The sequence below is a fragment of the Coloeus monedula genome (genome assembly GCF_965178545.1).
Source record: "Coloeus monedula genome assembly, chromosome: 5".
NCBI lineage: Eukaryota > Metazoa > Chordata > Aves > Passeriformes > Corvidae > Coloeus > Coloeus monedula.
In genome coordinates, this window is record NC_138785.1 from 66,526,363 (window position 1) to 66,542,438 (window position 16,076).

At 37.7% G+C, this 16,076-nt stretch overlaps 1 protein-coding gene across 1 annotated transcript in view; it reads right to left on the minus strand.

The window, feature by feature from the left end:
* The window catches only part of CFAP99 (cilia and flagella associated protein 99), a gene marked incomplete at its 3' end in the record, with an annotated part of 55,296 nt that overhangs the window by 20,068 nt on the left and 19,152 nt on the right, over positions 1–16,076 (minus strand). The window contains exons 5-9 of the mRNA XM_082281520.1: positions 14,877–14,989; positions 12,560–12,740; positions 7,933–8,013; positions 4,781–4,846; positions 3,796–3,855 (exon numbers count right to left, since the gene is read on the minus strand). Of these exons, the coding sequence (XP_082137646.1) occupies positions 3,796–3,855; positions 4,781–4,846; positions 7,933–8,013; positions 12,560–12,740; positions 14,877–14,989 (501 nt within the window). The remainder of the gene's footprint in view (positions 1–3,795; positions 3,856–4,780; positions 4,847–7,932; positions 8,014–12,559; positions 12,741–14,876; positions 14,990–16,076) is intronic.

Below are 16,076 nucleotides of genomic sequence, written 5' to 3' on the forward strand. Positions count from 1 at the left end.
AAATCAGCAAAGTCCCCCAAGTGGATTATAAATTTGTAATCACTCTTGGACCATGTAAAATCCCATAGAATGTCTTCACTTCCTTTCATATGTTCCAGTGCTCATATACATTGTGCGAAGGGATTCCATCTGTTTTGGACAAAGACAATAAACTGCCTCTCTGAAAGACAGTCAGTTAGCCAAAACAGTGATGTAAAACATAATCGGCACCCTTCATAGGAAGATCTTAGAAGCATTTTATAAATAATCACTATTACAATGTAAAAGTATTTACAAGACAACTGGAATCACCCATTGCCATATCCATTTTCTAGACAGTAGAAGTGAAGAACAGTTCTCAGCAACTTTCAGGCTTCATTGTTTGTGCTTCCAGGAGTAATAGATGCAGACTTTTTAGGAGAAATCAAACTCATGGTGTAACTTGGACTAGATCCTGTGGCTGCTTTGTTCACTCTTTGAAATACTGTGTTAAGACTGACTCCCAGACAACTTCTAAATACTGAGGGAGGAAGGGATCAAATTCTCTGCCAGTTAAAATTGTTCCCTGCACAGGTAGGGTATTCAGAAAAAATGGGTCACCTTTGCAGACACATGTAAGAGACCTGATCTGAACCAAGGCAAAGCAGTGCTGCTGGAATAAGAACTGGGATCATTCCTGCAGAAAACAAAGCTTATTCATAACATATTTTACTTAAATCCAGACAAGTTCTGTGTTCAGAATTAAAACCTATATTTAAATTCCAAATTAAGAACTTAATGAGTAGCTGAGAAACAGATGCACAGAATCACTCAAGCTACATACTGCAAATGTTGTATGCACAAATATGAACTTCAGACTCCTGAAATACGTAAGCTAACTGGAAAAAAGCATGCTTTATAATTTATATTAATTAGGTAGGTTGAAGAGAGCAACACATTCCATCACCTAGAATTCATTAAGTAAAATTACTGTTTTTACAAAGATAGCATATTTTAATGCACAAAAATTAATTATTTGTCAGTTTCTTGATAAAATGATGATAACTTGAAGAATTTAGGAAAAGAATCCAAACCAATATATTTTTTTTCTTTTGTTCGACTTACTACGACTTCTTAATGTCCAGTGATGTTCTACCTTTTGATCTGCTTCTCAATACATCTCAAAGCCTTCTGCATTATATGAACAGTTTGTATTTTACGCCTGTACTGTGTATAAAATGTTTCCTTAGAGTAGACATTTTCTCTGACACATGTAGATGTTTTCATACTTTTGACAATTTTCAGTGTATACAGATGTCATGTTCTGTATTTACCAAGTATAATTTGGGTAGAGAGCTGAACTAAGAATGATTATGGAAATGCCTTTAAGTTCAGTTTCACAGTTTATTGACCAGAAATATGGCTGTTTATTGAAACAGAAATATGGCAATATTGTCAAAATAACTAGGACTCCCAAGACATATGCAGGGAGGTATAAGGAAAATAACTGAAAAGATTCTTCTATGTCATATAGTATCAAGGAAGCTCTGAATTTTACTCATTCTCTTCCTGTCGTGGGATATCCTCCCTTTTTTCAAGATGAGAAAATGGAAATAACTGGGAAAATTGCTGAACACTCTAATTGTTGTAGAAAAATATCATATTCACTATTGCCACCTAATGAACATGCAATAGCTCACCAAAACCAATAAAAATGTAAAGAGCAAATATGATACGAGTAAGAGGCAGACTGAGACAGAGTGATGATGCATTTGTACTGTCTCATTCTCCCAGTGAAAAGGATGAATAGATACTTTGGAACAGCAAGAGAAATAATTGCTGCTGCACATAATATATGTCTCTAAAATAAAAAAAAAAAATCATATACTGTGTGTGTTTTAAAAAGGAGAAAGCAAAATACTAGTTGGTTAAAACATTATATAATTTCATTAATTTGAAGATAGATTAAAATTTTATATATACATCTTGGATAAACCTTCCTCTTAGGATTTGTCTACTCAGAGAGTTGCACAGGCAGGAAGGCAACAGGAATAGAAAGTATCTTAAAAGTCAATAACAATATGCCTATCTCTGCTAGAAAGTTACAGCAGCATCTTGAATATCACCTAACCAACCTTTAAGGCAAATGTGTTTAGACAAGATAAAACTGTTTATGCATCTAGAGGAGATACCAGCAAGTTTTAGAAGTGGCCCTAATCAATGCCAGAGGATGCCAGATCCATATTTTCCTTGATGCAATTTAGGCAGATGGTTTGACTCTTGTTAGTCTGCACAAAAGTTTTATTATTTTATATTATCAGAAAGAGCAGTGGAATATACAGAGTTTTGAACTGAGCCCACGTAATTACAGGTCATGTGTGTTTGTTTTAACTATGTAAATGTTTTCTGGTTTGGGTTTTTTTCTCCTTCTTTTTGTGCAAAATGAACCGGGATCTTATTACTTTACAGTAATTTAAATGCTGCTGGACTGTAAGCAAGTAGACTGAGTAGCTGATACTGTTACTAAAGATAACTTCAGTGTGTGATAAATGCCAGACAGGCTTTAGAAATGCTTGCCAGATGCCCAGTCCCCCAAACAGAGAATCAATTTTTTCACAGTGTTTATGAGCTGTACCTAAGTACATAGTTTTCAAGAGTAGGCAGACCTGCTCACAAGATATTTGAGATCACAATACAAGCACAGATTCCACCTGAAATTATTCTGCATAAGAACTTGAAACAAATGAAAGGTGCCAGATTATATAAGACTGATGATTATCCGTAGTGCAGTTACTGCAGAAACAGAAATGTGAGTTTTCATGTATTACACTGCTAAGGCTGAACAGCTCTTTTTCCATGTTTACAATTCTCTGACCCTTGAAAATTCTAGAAGAGAAGCAATCAGAATAGTGGATTTCATGACCTCTGTATGTGTCTGAAGGAAACAAGGCAAACATCCAGCCTGATTGTATATTGTGTATCAGACAGTCATTAGCTGGAATGTTTGCTCAGCATTCTTTAGGATCTCATTTTGTACAGCAATGTACTGATGCAAGATTCTTCTGTCCTTACGCTGAGGTCTTAAACCAAGGTTTTACAATGCTTTTTTTGCTGGGGACAATTCTCATTTCATACTGTTTTATATAAAATCTTCTGCCTTTGTAACTGAAAACACTGTTAAGGCAATGTGGTTACATTGTGCAACTGCACACAATTTACCTCAGGGAACCAAAAGATTTTAGTCACCCTGACCAGCCTCACCCAGGACCTCCACTCACACCATCTGTTCACTGGTCTGGGAGTCTCACTTACACTCAGAAATGGGTTTCAGTTCTTTCCCATTGTGCTGGGAATTTTTCCACTCCTGGTTGTCTCTCTTGTTCTGTGTCCTGCTGTCATAGACCTGGGTTGCTGTTGTAGCTTTGTCTCCTGACTGGACTTTCGGGTGGACCCCACACCTGACTTGTTACCTTGTTTTGTGCAAGGGTGACTTGCTGTCAGCAGAACCCATCACTGCCACCAACCTCCTCACATTCAGGTATTGTATCCTGGTTGGTGAGGGCACTGCCTGCTGACCTGCTTGCATTACCTTTGGCTCCTTATTTCCCTTCCCTCATGGAGTAGCCCCACTCTTGTTGCTCCCTGACCATTTCTTTGTGGATTGTTAATGGTGCATAGGACAAAACCTATGAGCCATAGACCCAATCCATCCCATGCTCCTGGCCATGGACCTTAGTGTAAAAACATGGATTCGAGTCAAGTTTCCATTACCACAGGATCTGCATGTGTGTCAAATTTTCAAGTACATTTGACAACAGTACCTTAAAGGTTACTCACCTTGCTTTGGATCTTTTGAGCCTTGAATGCTGGTTTACTCTCCATATGGTCATGTATATTCTGCAGTTCAAACCAAAAATACATTGTTTCATTTCAGAAACAAATTTTCAATTATACAGCAAAAGATATTAGATATTTATCAAAGCTAACACTTGAATATTCATATAGAGTAACAAATACACAGGGGATGTATTTTGGAATTGTAATATCCACAAAAATTTGCTATGTACACACAACTTAGTGGGCATATGACCGCACAAAGGTAGGTTCAAATATTGACTAAAATAATGCTATGAAGTAACAGTAATTTTTTGTTTGACTATGAAATATTACTTACACATATAGATAAACATATAGCTTTTAACTGAAATAGATACTGAGAAGACAAAATAGGATGTCAAAGCACACTTCATGAAATTATTAATTAGTAGTAGAATTCTACTGATGCTTATTAATTTAATGATGTTAGCTATAGATACTGATGTGAAACTCTCTGGTATCATGGGGGTGAACACAGTGAATAGAATATGCAGCACTGATGCTGAAATGAATATATTACGTACATAGTTTGGTGACATAACTGTGAACTGGGAATCAACCAAAGCAAGAATTCTGTATGAGCAGGACCATTATTCCCTCAGCTTGGCAGCTCTGTGGCATCAAAGTTAATGGAAAAGTAGTATGTGGATTTAGAGAAATATTGCCAGTTTGGAGATTTGTTGGAGCATTTTCACAGAAAGGTTGCTTGTCTCAAAACCAGGAAAATAATAAAGCAGCACCAGAAGTATAAGAAAAGGGGGTTGTGCATCAAAGAGGCAAATGTTGGTATAGGGATGTGAAATGACACTATAGCCATAAATCATAGCACATAATTTCTAAGCCCAAATAAACATAATTTTTCAAATACTCTAAGATATATTTAAATACTCCAGATATTTTTCATCTTCATACTGGGGGATTTTTAGGCATGTATTTTGTACCATACCTCTCTCTTTTCAGGTTTGATGGTTGCACATCTGAACTGGTTAGTATTTGCTTTCAGGAGCAGATCCTAAAATTAAAACAATTAACTTAAAGAATGTGGTACATTAAAATTCTCTAAGAATAATTTTATGTCTCAAAAAGCCTTGTAGCCCCAACCACTATATTCACAGAATCATAGAATGGCTTGGGTTGGAAAGGACCTTAAAGACCACCTTGTTCCAAACCCCCAGCCATGGACAGGGACACCTTCCACTAGACCAGGTTGTTCAGAGCTTCATCCAATCTGGCCTTGAACACTTCCAGGGATCCAGGGCATCCACAGCTTTTCTAAGCATCCTGTGCGAGTGCCTCACCATCCTCACAGTTAAGAATTTCTTCCTAATATCTAATCACAACCTACCCTCCTTCAGTTTGAAGCCATCCCTCCTTGTCCTGTCACTACCTGCTCTTGTAAAAAGTCCTTCTCCATCCTTCTTGTAGGCTCCCTTCAGGTACTGGAAGGCCTCAATTAGGTCACCCCAAAGCCTTCTCTTGTCCAGGCAGAACAATCCCAATTCTCTCAGCCATTTCCTCACAGGAGAGGTGCTGATCATCTTGGTGGCCTCCTCTGGACTTGCTCCAACAGGTCCATGTCCTTTCTGTGCTGGAGACCCCAGCACTGGATGTCGCTCTGCAGGAGGGGTCTCACCTGAGCGGGGCAGAGGGGCAGAATCCCCTCCCTCAGCTGCTGCCCACAGTGCTGTGGATGATCCCAGGACAGGGTAGTTTCCGGGCTGTGAGTGCCCATGGCTGGGTTGTGTCCAGCCCCTCACCCACCAGCACCCCCAAGTCCTCAGGGCTGCTCTTGATCTCTTCATCCCCAGCCTGTGTTGACACCAGGAGCCGTCCTGACCCAGGTGCAGGCCCTTGCACGTGGTCTTGTTACAGCTCATGAGGTTCCCGTGGGCCACTTCTTGAGCTTGTCCAGGTCCCTCTGGATGGCATCCCGTCCTTCAGGTGCGTGAACTGCACCACTCAGCTTGGTGTTACCTGCAAATGTGTTGAGGGTGCACTTGATTCCTTCATCTGTGTCATTAATGAAGATATGAAACAACGCTTGGTCCCAAGATGGATTACAAAAGCTTGACTTAGTATTTACATAAATTTTCATCCCTGATTAAAGACTTGAAGTAAGCAAGTACTGATTTTCTACACAGTTCTGCCAGGATGTTTGCCTTGCACAGGACATCAGGCCTTTGATAGGTCTGCCCATAAGAAACATGTTGCTTGTCCAGATTTCAGCGTAAAAGCAGCATAATTATCTATGGCATATAGGTACCATAGACAGTAACTGTTTCCAGATAACTGACAAACAATGGCTTTGGTTTTGAGTTACGTTAGAGGATTATGCTCAGGGCATCACTGCACCAGGGGCTGATTGAATAGGCACACCCTTGGCAGTAATTTCCCTGTCATTATGAAGGGGGAAGTACAGGCAAACGCATTTCTAGTTTTTGCATATTTATTTTGGTTGTAAACCAAACCTCTAATCAAAGTTGTGCAGATTAGATTTTCTAATGGCTTTCTGGGCAGCAGCTGATAACATCAGTGTTTCTATAACTGTCTAGAGAGTGGCTTCCAGTGTTCTCACTCCACACAGATGCTCGGACGTGGTTCTTACAATTACAGCTACAGCTTCCACAAAAATGCTCTGAAACAAACGGCATTTTTCATGCATATTTCTGCTAGGACCCATCATTTCAGCTTGCTTAGCAAACAGTCCAGGGAATTGACCTTTGTGAATGCTTTGGACGCCTTTAATAACATTCCAGAAATGACAAAAACTGCTGTTATTGCAGTTATAATTTCTGTGGGTGTTTTCCTTTGTTTCTTGTATTAATGCATTTTCTTTACTGAAGAATGTAGCTGGTTGTTAAGTGATTTTACAGTTGTCATAGATTTTTGATGGTAAAGGCATTGTGATATTTGGCTTTTCTTTCCCAGTTTTTCTAGGAAGTTTTTAACATGCAAATAAGCACACAGACAAATAGATGTGCTTTTTCCACAATATGGAAATGACAAAAGGATAAAAAATAATGGTGTATTGTTTTCTAATGAAATATCAAGCATAGGTAATGTGATGGGCCACCAAAAGGAATGCAAAGTTTATCCTCCTAGAATCTGTCACACATTAAAGCTTTCACTATAGTTTAGGAATATATTCCAATGCCCCTCTCACATGGACATGAGGAGAGCCCAGAACAGTAATGAATGAACTTGTCCTGGCTAGTGAAAACTAGAGTCAGGCATTTTCAGAATGAGGGTGAGACAGTGCTGATAAAAAGGTGTCACATGGCATACCTTTTATCAAGTTTGTACTGTTATTTGATTGGATATGGTGACTGCAGTGTGGGGAAGGGGAAGGAAAGTGGAAAGGGACATTTAATTAATTCCTTTCCAAGGAGAAGACGACAACAATCTGCTTTAACTATGAGCTACCTCATTGAACAAGATTCATGTCAAAGTTTGGATCAAATAGCTAGATCTGTTTTTATTTTCCAGGCCCTCCCTTCTCCTGCTGTCTTAACACATGGACCATGCACTCTGTTTCTTTACAAACCAGGATGACTTCCCACTCTCTCAGTCTGCTGAAAGGAACGTATGAAGAGTATGTAAGAGTATGAAGTCTGCACATAAAAGAAGTCAGAATCTGCTGGTATTTTAAAACAGTGAATAACATGTGGTTATTTTTCATTTACTACAGAAAAAACCAAAGTATTGAACTTATTTTGTAATTTGAAGCCTTAATAAATGAATACCTTAAGTATTCACATCTCCTGTGGGACTAGAAGAACTATTGTGAAGGAAAGAAAGTAATCATGTTTCTGCTACTTTACATGGCTGCTTGCAAAACTTCTCTTATGGTACTTATATAGTGAGTAAAAGGTGGACCTTGTCTCAGACAATTAATAATAAAATAAAGAAGATAGGAAAAGGGTGCTAAAACAGAGTAGAGAATACAAACTTCATAACTCTAGAGGAAAAGCCATGAGCTGTTTAGGTACAAAAGCAGATATGTTTCAGATAAAGTTCTAAGATTTGTGAAGATGAAACCATACAGAAGAACCAGTTTAGAAGAAAGGAAGTAATAGAACAAGAACAAAATACACTTACTTTTGCTTTCTGGATATTTTTTGTTTTGATTTCCTCTAATTGCTTTTTTTCCTTTGGAGGCTTATAGATGCTTGGAGGAACCTATATTAAGAGAGAAAAATCTCTAGAATATGAGATATAAAACATTCCATGTGACACATTCTTGCAGGGAGAAAAAGCTCATTCATTTTTACCATAGAACAGCAGCAGTAATTTTTTAAAATATTGATTATTTTCTATTAGTGCCACTCTAGAAGGCAGGGACAGATTCCAATTAGTTAGGACTACCCAGCTTTTCAGTCCTGTTCAATATAATATAACCCCTGGTCAAAAGACCAGAGAGAAAGACAAATTTGGAACTAGTACAAGAAAGGCTAAAGCAGTAATAAATCCTATAGGCCCTATCAAAGGGAGAAAAATGTTGCCAGAATGGGAACAGTTCTGTTTGGTATTTCATAAATTTAAGTTTCACAGCAACAACAGCCAGATAGGGCAGCTGAATAAAGTTAAGCTGTGGAGCTCTCTGGCACTGTGTGTGGTAGTAGCAACAAGTTACAGACTCCAAAGAAGTTCAGGGAAGAGAAATCCTTTGAAGTTTAATAAACACCCGAGAACTTTATTGTAGCTAGGAGGTCTTTGAGCTGAAATGGTGGGACCCTGAGAAGGCAGTTGGAGAAAAGCAGCAGATGTCCCATCTCTCTGGTATTCCCAGACATCAGTGTTTAAGCACTGATGGAAAAAATATACTGGGCAAAATGGGCCTTTGCTCTGGTTTACTGTGGCTGTCCTAATGTCCTTGTAAGGGAAAACCATTGCAGGTGTGGGTTAAATGTTTGGAGATAGAAGACTCAGAGGGTCCTCCTAGCATTAGTCAAAGATTTGGGAAAGCAATCACACGTCAGCTAAAATGACCAGGACGTGACTGGCTCTCAATGGGATCAGCAGGACACTAGGGACTTTGGGGAGATTTCTGTATTCGCTTGAGCAATAAATTTAGCCCAGAGTAAGCTCCAAAAAAAGGCTGGATGTCTCCCTCTTATGTGGGTGAGATAGTCTGACAGTTTACTGGACATCTGCCTAAATATTTATGTTGCTAAAAATGTGCTAGATCCATTAGAAGTTACAGAATTAATGGGGAAAGTATATATTCTGTATTGTACTGGAGGTCAGTTCAGGGAACATGGGAATCCCATCTAACTTTATTGAACTATATAATGAACTATACTTTCAAAAAATCATGAATCTGATGGACTTTACACTGCCTTTGCTATGTGAAATCTTTATCTACAGGTAAAACAAATGCACAAACAGAAGAACCTAGCAATTAAATGCACTTGCGACACTGCTCGAGTATTTTTGTGAGCTTTTAAAGTGAAGTAGAAGTGAAAGTATTTCCCAGCAGTATCTAAGAATTTTTATTATGCATTTATGGATGGAGAAATTAAAGCCCAGAAGATTTGCAGAGGGTTCCACAGGCAGTGAGTATCAGTTTATTTCACTCTTCTTCCTACTCATGTGCTTTACCTGCAAAACTGCACTCATCTGCCAGAGTAAGCTGAGAATCTTTCTCAGAAACTGCTATGCTTATTTCAAGTTATTTAAGGAGGAGCCTTTTCAATCAGCTGTTTCAAAAACATTCTTTGCCTTGTGATTTAGTCCATGGGGATGAGTACCGAGCAGAAAGACAGACAATATAGCAAATACCCATTTGTTGGAAGAGGATAAAAGGTCGCTATAAGTAAATTGTAAATTACAGCAACAGAGAGATCAAAAAAGGCCAAACTGTACCTACTTAATGTGAAAAAAGGGGGTTGGGAATAAGAGACAGCAACTTCACTTTCCCTGCCCAGGCCATGGTCAGCCTCACATAGTCTGTGTGACATCCCTTAACCAGAGGTTTATTTAGGAAGTAGGTACCACAAGAAGTTTAAGGAAGAACAAAATGAATAATCACTTTGAACTTTGGTACTCATCACTCTTCTATTTTTTAAAATTACTGGCATAAGATGGACATGGGCAAGCTAATGCAATGCTATCATATTATGGGTTTCTATTTTTATAGATAAGATCACAAATATATTGTTTGGTCTGTATATTTGCAAACAAAATCATCTGTATTGGCCAAATGATTTCACCCATTTAATTATTTTAAACACTGAAGCACAGCTGAAATAATAGAGAAAACATCTAACAAATACATTAAATTTGGCTGAATGGTGTTACAATAACATTCCAGGGCAGCCTTTTTTTTTTCGATATACGACTGGTTTACAGGAAATCTAACAATAAAGTAATTGTATAATCTTATTATTTTAGTATAGCGCTGATATTAAAAGAATGGATTTTGTTACTCTAGGCCACAGTATCCAAGAAAGTTGAATGTGTCAAAATAATTTTGTATGTTATCAGGTTTATGCACCTGTCTCCATTTGTTTCCTTTGCAAACTTCAAGGTAAAGCATTCATTTTTCCTTGTAAAATTGTATTTATGAATTTGTGCATGGGCACTCTTGTGTCTGCTTCCATGTGCATGTGTGCTAAGGCCAGTGGAGACACAAGTTTATAACCTTTAGACCAAATATTTGGAGTGAATTGTTTCATTATTAAATCTCAAAATTAAAATGTTTTTCCTTTTTGCTTAGTGACCCCCATTTTTGATGAATGTTTATGATGATGAATTATTATTCTAAGCTTCTAGGCTGATGTTACTCCACGGCCAAGGCCAGTGGGGAATCCCATCTCATCATAGGTCACCAAGACAACTACCCTGCTTTCTGCAATAACCCAAGTCCAGCCCTCCCCTGTGAAGGGCACGTGTGTTCAGCACACGGGACAGCAGTGCCATCCCAGCTCCTGAACCCAATGTATGTGACACATCTCATCTTACTTGGAAAGAAATGCCTAGAATAAAAGAATAATAGAAAGAAATACCTAAAATTACAATCCTGTTAATCAGAATGAGCTAACTGCACCACAGGGATGCAATAACTTATTGCCCAAAATCCAGATGCCTCCATATAGTTCTGTACAGCTGTTCCAATGTCGAGCAGTAACTGTGGGTAGTGACTACAATAGTCCCTGCTGATCAACCACATGACAAGTCCTTGGACAGGTGCATGAAAACCATGAGTAAAAAATGGGTATCTCATAAAATGAACACCTTAGTGAGAAAATGGATGAGAATGTTTCTGCAGATGTAATCTGGAAGAGCTTTATTTCTGTGCGTTCCTCTGAATTACAGACAACCCTCCACCATACAGGAGCCACACCTATGGCTGGCTCTCACCTTACTGACTGTTTCTTGCCACCTGAGCTGTCTTTTCAGTCTCTGTTCATTTCAAGCTGTAAATTGGTGATACTGGTAACAATGCGGCAAATTAAAGTGAAGCTTAATTTGCTGAGAGAGGTACAGACATGAGTAGAAGACATGCCACTACTACACTACTGGCTTTAGATTCACACAAGCTTTAAATTTGCAAACCTGGCCAGAATGTAAACCAAATTTAGTATAATCCAAACAACACAAATGAACTTCACTAAAGTTCACTAAATTGCATCTGCATTAAAGCAAATTTATTCTAAGAGGGGCTGCACAGCATAAAGTTCTGAAATGACAGCAACATGACTCATTCCTATACTGATTAAGTAGTTATTAAATGCAGTTTTTCAGAGCCTGGTATTAAGCTGTTTCAATGTAAAATCCCATTAACAGTATAACACACTACCATTAAATTGCTCTGCCATCCTAAGGTGTAAATGGTTTCTAAGAGCATTCAACATATGTATTATTTAAAACCTGAAGTGCTAATACAAGGTGGCAGATAATGCCCAAATCTATGACTTCTAAGCTCACTTCCCACTGCATTTAAATACAGATGATTTTGCAGTCTTTATTAAGTTAGTCATAGCAGCTTGATCCCAGATGGTGTTTGCTTTACCCCAGTGAGATAACACCAGTTGTGGGTCTCTGATTTGTACCAGTGTAACTAAATCACAATCAGACAATAAGTAAAATAACTTTGCATTTCAAAGACAAATCTAGTCTCATTTTTACATGAACAATGAATTTCAACTGAAAAACCTTAATTTTAGAGGTTCAGCATTAAGACAAACAGAAATAAAATTCCACCTTCAAGGAGGAGCTGCAAACCTGGAGTCCATCTCACTTCCAGTGAAATTGCTTCTCCATTTATTTTAATGAGAATTCATCTACAAAAAAACCTAAATTTATGAAACTTTTTTATTTGCTTGTCCTTTTCTTACCTCCTTCAGTGCATTATCCATAGCAAACATCCTAAGCTGAGGACTATCAGGAACACTCGTATCAATGCTGTCATCAATTTATACCCATTTTGTAGTTCTACTTCTGCAAGTCAAAAAACGACTACAGGAACCAACCTTTACCTTTTCTCTGGTTAGCTTATAAATTGCTTACACAACATTCACTGAAATGAAAATAATTAGTTTGCTGTTGTTTTTTTAAGAAAGCTGACCTTTAGTAACATAGATAATTGCCAAAGTCCTTTTCAATCTGTCAAAGTTTGTAGATTTCCTATAATTGCTTTAAAGATATTTTTAACTCCCCTACCAAGATTTTGTGCACAAGCATACAAGATATTTAGTATCTTTTAAAAAATAAATGAACTTACAGGTTGTCTTTTTGCTGGTACTGGCAGAGGTGCTGGTGGAGGTAGAGGAATGGCACGTGGTTTGGGTACAGTCAAATTAAATTCCTTTGGCTGAGTGACTCTTGAAGTCTTGACAGTGGTGGTATGATTACTTAATTTATCTGTGAGTTTTTCAATCAGTTGCTTCACTTTTGGCTGCCACCTTCAAATAAAACCAAATTTTTCAATTTTATTTTGTTTTTCTCTTTCATGCAAACTTACACACGGTATATGAGGTTGTCATTGGTGCAAATTCTGTAATACTTTGTGCCATTCAATTTTAATAAAACTGACCTATGACTCTGTACTCAGGATTTAGCTACACTGTGTTATTTCACCTCTTGAGAGATGCTATCCATTCAGATTACTAGTGATGAAATAGCCGCAGTTTTTACAGAATAAGCAACTATCTTGCCAGTTCATTTTGTGGCAGGACCAGATTAGGAGTCAGAAAAGCAGCTGTCATAGATTAATGACACACTTAACATACTTACATGAAGAGACTATGAACAGTGGTCTGAGTGCTGCCACATGTACCAACAGAGCACATGCAGATCAGTCTTAAACACAGGCAATTCTAATTAAAAAGTAGATGAAAGGAGTTTGCTGAATTCTCAAATGAACCCTCAGTGAGCCTTAGGGGCAGCCAAGAAGATTTTGATTTCTGTGTTTGGATTTGAGCTTGCATCAAAGTTCAGACTTCTTTTAAGCATTGACAGGAAGATGCAGATTAAAGGTAAAACGCAAACAGGATATCACAGTCTAATTACAGTGACAGCCAGTTATTCTTCCTCTATATATGTTCTATCCTTATACATTACACATGCAATGGATCTTTCCCAGAACTTAAAAAGCAGATGACAATGCAAATTTACAGTAAGTTCTTTATATGACTGTTACCTTAGGTAGTACTGTCATTACAGGGTAAGGCTTGCAAGTAACTTATGCAAATAATGAAGCTCCACTAAAATAAGTAGGACCCTTTATATTAAACTCACTGATATTAGAAAGAGGAATACAAAGACACATTTAAAAGAATTTCAGCTACTGAACTGACTAAATTCATCACTGCATCTTCAGACCCCTGAAGGATGTTTCAAACCCGGTAACCAAATCTGGTCTTTAACATTCTTGTGTAATTTACATTTGCCACTTCGAGGCAAAACGTGGATTCATTGCACTGAGTGTAACTGACTGTGAAGGACAGCTCCAATAAGCTTGGTGCTAATGAAACAAGCAGTGGCCTCAGCATCAGCCTGCATTAATGTGTATGTGCAAGAACTGTGTGGGTATGGATGTATATCTCTATACCTCTCTATCTGTATATTTGTATTATTGTAAGCATTTGCTATAACTACAATCACTACAGTGGAATATTTTGAGTCAAATGCTGACTTCAAATACATCCTTGTGGTGCCTGTAGAACTCAGCAGAATTCAGAGTAGTGCAAGCCAAATCTATGTTATACATTTGCTAAAGTGAAAATAAACTATGCAGTGTGAAAGGATTAATTCTAGGTACATTGATATGGCAGAACCAGATGCAAACTCCATTTCTGCTGACATTGTTTGTAGCAGATTTTTGTCTAACATTGTTTACCATCTTCTGGGTTAATCTATACTTCATTGAGAAGGATATGTGACTGTAGCCACATTGGTGTAATTTATCTGTTCTGGGTAAAAATGAGAGTAAAAAGGGACCCAGTAGGCTGCAGAGCTACTGTTTCTCCACATGAAAATGTTCCAGTTTGGCAAGGGTACAGTTGCTACCATATCACCACCTAACCCAACGAGTGGATACACCTCAGAGCAATTAAGCTGTTATATGATGCTGTAACTGTGTAAATAAATAATAGTTTTAGAAGACTTGCTCATATGCTTATCTGATTTTCTCAGAAGGGATTTTATGACCATCAGTATAAACAAGTCTGTGCATAAAGCCAAACTCAGGGAAGTCAAAGATTTTTTCAAATGCTTAATGTCATACAGATGTTGAAGTGAGTGAAGAGGCATGACTCTAAGATAATTTGAATCTTCTATTTTACTTTTTTTCAGAGTATGATGTTTTACCTATTCAGGGGCATTAGGGAGCAAACATACAACAGCTGTGAAAGTACTTTTCTGAGAGAGAACCTTGCCTCTAGGTAAGTAAAAGGGCTTGCTAAAGACTTGTGTAGACAAGAAGGGTTCTGAGTGACTTCAATAGAAGAAACACTTTAACAGAAATGTGAACTTTCAGGGGAAGCTTTCCCCAGCTTTTAAACTTTGAGGTGGCCAGAGGCTACTTAAATACTACTTACCTCAGCAGCGGATCAATCCAGTTCTCTTTTACATACACTGAGTCGTAGAAGTGACTCCATTCATCTTTTATCCATGTGTTCAGATGCAAGCCATTGAAGAAGAATCTAAGAAACTAATAATAAGTGGTTTCTTTTAAATATGAATGTTGAAGACATGGTGTATATAACTACAAGAAGATAGTTGCTTTCACTACAAACACTGGTGAAGAACTTGTTTGTATTTTACCTTGTAATTACAACCATAGATGCTCGGTATTTTTAGGTTCTTATTAGTTGGTGGACTAATAAGCCCATGTCTTTTAGCTCTATTTTGTAAAACACTAATAGATACTAAAAAAAATTTTTGTGGCAAAAAAAATAAACTAGAGGCTACAACATAGAGATGTGTTGATTCATCTTTAATTTGCTTCAAACATTGTAAAATGAAAGTTTTATTCAGAATTAATTACTACTGGAATACACTGATTTTAGTATAATTTTTCAATAGAGTTTCAGAGTCTAATATACCCAAGGTGGACTTCTGGTTACCCATAACTGGATAACCCATGAAACCCAGAAACATGTCAGGTGATGCCTGAAGTGGCACTGCACCCGAATTAATTAAATTCTTTTCAGCTCCCTGGGAACCGGGCAGAGAGAATTGCTGAAAACTATAGTAAATGCTATACAATGTGGCTTCTTCTTTTATTGAAATATAATTAATTGGCATATTCCCATTAAAAGATGTCAACACTGTGATGTATATTTTTGTACTGTTTTACTCACAGTCCCCAGAGAAATGCTAGAGTAAGGATATGCCACAATATACATCATACTAGAGAACTCTTGGAATGCAGCCCTGGAATGGTCATCCAGGCACTGCAGGGATTGCAAATGGCAATGCAGGATGATTGGACATAATTTCTGACTGGAGTGTGCCTGAACCAAAGTCCACAATCTTAGTTTTGATAATCCCTATTACAGATGGCGAACATTGGCATAATAATACTCATGAAGCCATACTTTTATTTATTTTTTTTTTAACAACAGAAACTTTTGTGTTTTGTGAATGGAATTGCTAGGAAAAATCCCTAGCAATTCTGGGGATTCTGTTTTCTCTTTGGCCACATGTGACACAGGTGGAAAACCCAATATCAGCAGTCATTGCTTTTAAAGCAGCAAAACGGAGCTTCTCTCAGATTTCTATTTGGATGTTACCAG